This window comes from Belonocnema kinseyi, chromosome 5 (assembly GCF_010883055.1).
Source record: "Belonocnema kinseyi isolate 2016_QV_RU_SX_M_011 chromosome 5, B_treatae_v1, whole genome shotgun sequence".
Lineage (NCBI taxonomy): Eukaryota > Metazoa > Arthropoda > Insecta > Hymenoptera > Cynipidae > Belonocnema > Belonocnema kinseyi.
Window position 1 is genome coordinate 94121290 of NC_046661.1, and position 3652 is coordinate 94124941.

The 3652-nt window shown below is 31.6% G+C and overlaps 1 protein-coding gene across 1 annotated transcript in view; it reads left to right on the forward strand.

Annotated features, from left to right (window-relative positions):
* Positions 1–3652, forward strand: part of LOC117173388 (solute carrier family 12 member 4) — a 129900-nt gene that overhangs the window by 84887 nt on the left and 41361 nt on the right. The window contains exon 5 of the mRNA XM_033361916.1: positions 2616–2851. Coding sequence (XP_033217807.1) covers positions 2616–2851 — 236 coding nt within the window. The remainder of the gene's footprint in view (positions 1–2615; positions 2852–3652) is intronic.

Sequence of the window (3652 nt, forward strand, 5' to 3'; positions counted from 1 at the left end):
ATTGACCAAGTGTATAGAGCTCCAAGGAGATTATGTTGAAAAATAAAAAAAAAATTACCCAAAAAAAATTGTTTTTATACTTCATTCTATGGACTTATTGAAGTACCCTCGTACATTTCAATAATCTGAAAAGATTTCAACGGATTTTTAAAGTTTTAGGCTATTTTAAAAAATCAAACTCTTATCAAGAGCTTTCAAAAATTGCAAGGAATTTCAAAATATTTCAAAGGATTTGAAATAATTTATGGTATTTTTAGAATTGTCAAAGGTTTTTACGAGATTTAAAAAGTTTCCAGGGATTAAAAATAATTAAAAGTATGTTAGGGTATTTTAAAATAATTCAAAGTATTTTCAATTGATATCAATAAATTGAAGAGTTTTGAAAAACTTTCAAGATTTTAGAGTATTATAAAAGATTCAAATAAATTCTTAAATATTTCAATAATTTGAAAAGATTTTAAAAGATTTTTAAAATTTTAGATTATTTTCAGAAATTCTGAGAAATTTTCAGGAACTCTAAATAGCTTCAAGGAATTTCAAGATGTTTTAATAGATTTTCTTTGGGGGGTATTTTTAAAGATTTCAACGAATTTTTAATATGTTTCTATAACTTGTGGGTGTTCAAGAAGTTTGTAATATATTTTAATAATTTAAAGAGTTTTAAAAATATTTTAAGATTTAAAATCTTTTTAAAAATCACAAGAAATTTTAAAGAGCTTTAAAAAGTTGCAAAGGATTTCTAAAAATATTAAAGGTTTTAAAATATTTTCAGATATTTCAAAAGATACTGAGAAATTTTCAATTTTTTCAGTAATTTCGATGAATTTTCACTTAGAATTCTACGTAGAGTTCCACTTAGAAATAAGAGTGGAAATCCACCATAAAAATCCACGTCGTTTCCTTAAATCATGTGAAAATCCATGACGAATTTCATTTTAAATTTTCGCGTGAATTATTTTAATTTACCTACCGAATTTCACGTGAAATACCTCAACAGGCATAAAGTCCTACCCGGCTTTCCACGGGGAATCCCACGTGAATTTTTTCTCCTGGGAATAATAAATTTAAAAATTATAAATCAAATTTGTTTATTTAATCCTTAAAAGATACTGTATTAAAAATGTTACAATATTCGAATTTTTATCTTTATTTACACAGGACCACAAAATGGTTTTGGCGGTCTACTAGGATTCTAATAGGTATACTTTATGTTTTTGGGGTCGCTGAACACAAATCATTTCGCAGAATTGAGCCAGCACGTCAGAATGGGCAGTAAAATTCAAAAAATTGTTAAAAACCTGGAATTTCTGAATAAATTTCGTCCCCAAACCTACAAACCTCAAATTAACAAGCCCCAAACCCACAAACTAACAAACCCCAAGCCATCAAACTCCAAACCCACAAACTCCATATAAACAAACCCAAAACCAAAAAGTTCCAAACCCGCAAACCCCCAATTCCACAAGCTCCAAACCCAAAAACTCTAAATGCAAAAACTCAAAATGCAAGAACTCCATATCCACAAACCTACAAATCCCAAACCCACAAACCCCACACCCACCAACCTCAATTCCACAAACCAAAATTCCTCACATCCTATAATACCAATTGAGAAATTGGTTTAATTTGGGGTTGGTGGATTTGGCGGTTGTCAGTTTGGGGTTTGTGGTTGGTTTGGGGTCTATACGTTTGTGGACATAGAGCTTGTGGGTTTGGGATTGTTGTTTTGAGGTTTATACGTTTGTGGATATAGAGCTTGTGGGTTTGGGGTTTGTGGGGTTGGAATTTGTACGTTTGTGTATATGAAGTATGTGGGTTTGGGTTTTGTGGGTTTGGGGTTAGTTTGGGGTTCGTGGGTCTGGGGTTTGTAAGTTTGTGGATATAGAGCTTGTGGGTTTGGAGTTTTTGGGTTTAATGTTTGTGGGTTTTTGGGTTTGGGGTTTGTACGTTTATGTATATGGAGCTTGTGGGTTTGGAGGTTTGTGGGTTTGGGGTTCGTGGGTTCGGGGTTTGTATGTTTGTAGATATGGAGCTTGTGGGTTTGGAGTTTGTACGTTCGTGGATATGGAGCTTGTGGGTTTGGGGTTCGTTAGTTTAGGGTGTGTGAGGTTTCGTTTCGTGTTTTTGGGATTTGTACATTTGTGGATATCTTGCTTGTGGGTTAGGGTTTTGTAGGTTTGTGGATATGGAGCTTTTGTGTATTTGGAGTTTGTGGATTTAGAGCTTGTGTATTTGGATTTCGTGGCTTTGGAGCTTTTTGGTTTGGGGTCTGCGGGTTTGTTGACATGAAGCCTGCGGGTTTGGGAATTGTGGGTTTGGAGTTTGTGGATTTGAGGCTTGTTAGTTTGTGGGTTTTTAGGCTTGTTAGTTTGTTTGTTTTTGGCTTGTTAATTTGGAGTTTGTAAGTTTGGGGACGAAATGTTTGCAGAAATTCCAGGTTTTTAACCATTTTTTGAATTCTACTGCCAATCCTGACGTGCTGGCTCAATTCTGCGAATGAAACATTTGTCAAAAAATCAGGGAATTTTTTAATGAAGTTTTGCGGCCATATTTTACAATACTTTCGGCTTTCTCACTCGAATAATTGTTAGCTAAAAATATTTTCTTTTTTACAGACGTACATGGCTCCTAGTTTGAGTATATTTGGCGACTTCACGAAAGACCCGAGTATAATGTACAATAACTTTCGGGTCTATGGTACGGGTCTGCTGATGGTTATGGGTACAATAGTATTCATTGGCGTCAAATTCGTCAACAAATTTGCGACGGTAGCACTCGCTTGTGTCATCTTGTCCATTGTGGCTGTCTACATTGGACTTTTTGTCAACTTCAATGGAAACGATTTGCTAAAGTGAGTTTTTTTCAATCTAGGCCTCGGATTCACCAAACTATTTACACTATTTTACACATTTTTTAGCAATAACACAATTTTACTACTACCGGGAAAACTCGCCTATTTTCAAATAAAAAAGTTAACTCTTCAACAAAAAATCGAATAGTTAAATTTCCATTTAAAAATTAATATTTTCAACCGAAAATTGTTTTAAAAGAAATTAGAAAAGTTTTTACGCAAAAAAAAAACTGAACTTTCAATTAAAATTATGAATCTTCAATACAAAATTACTTTTAACCAAATAGTTGAGTTTTGAATCAAAAACATTATTTCTTTTTACCAAAAAATACGATTTTTCAACAAAATAAAAGCATTGTTAACTCAAAAAGTTCGATTTTCTACCCAAAACAAAACAGTTAAATTCACATTAAATAAAATCAGTTTTTAAACAAAATATAAATGTTCTACTAAAATGGTGAATCTTTAACCAAAAGATTATATTTCTACCAAGAAAGTTCAATTTTCATCAAAACTTAAGGTTCAATTTTAAACTAAAAAAATATTTTTTTTAAATTTCATTTAACTTAAATAATAAATCTTCAAGATAAAAGATGAATTTTTGGCCCAATAGATGATCACGAATTTTCTACTAAAACGATGAAATTCAACGAAAATTATGAAAGTTGGCTAACAAAAAGATGAATTAGTCACCAAATACTTGAACTTTAAACAAAAAGGTTAATTTTCAACGAAAATTATGAATCTATCCCCCAAAAAATTAATTTTTAACAAAATAAATAAATTTTCAGATACTGAAAT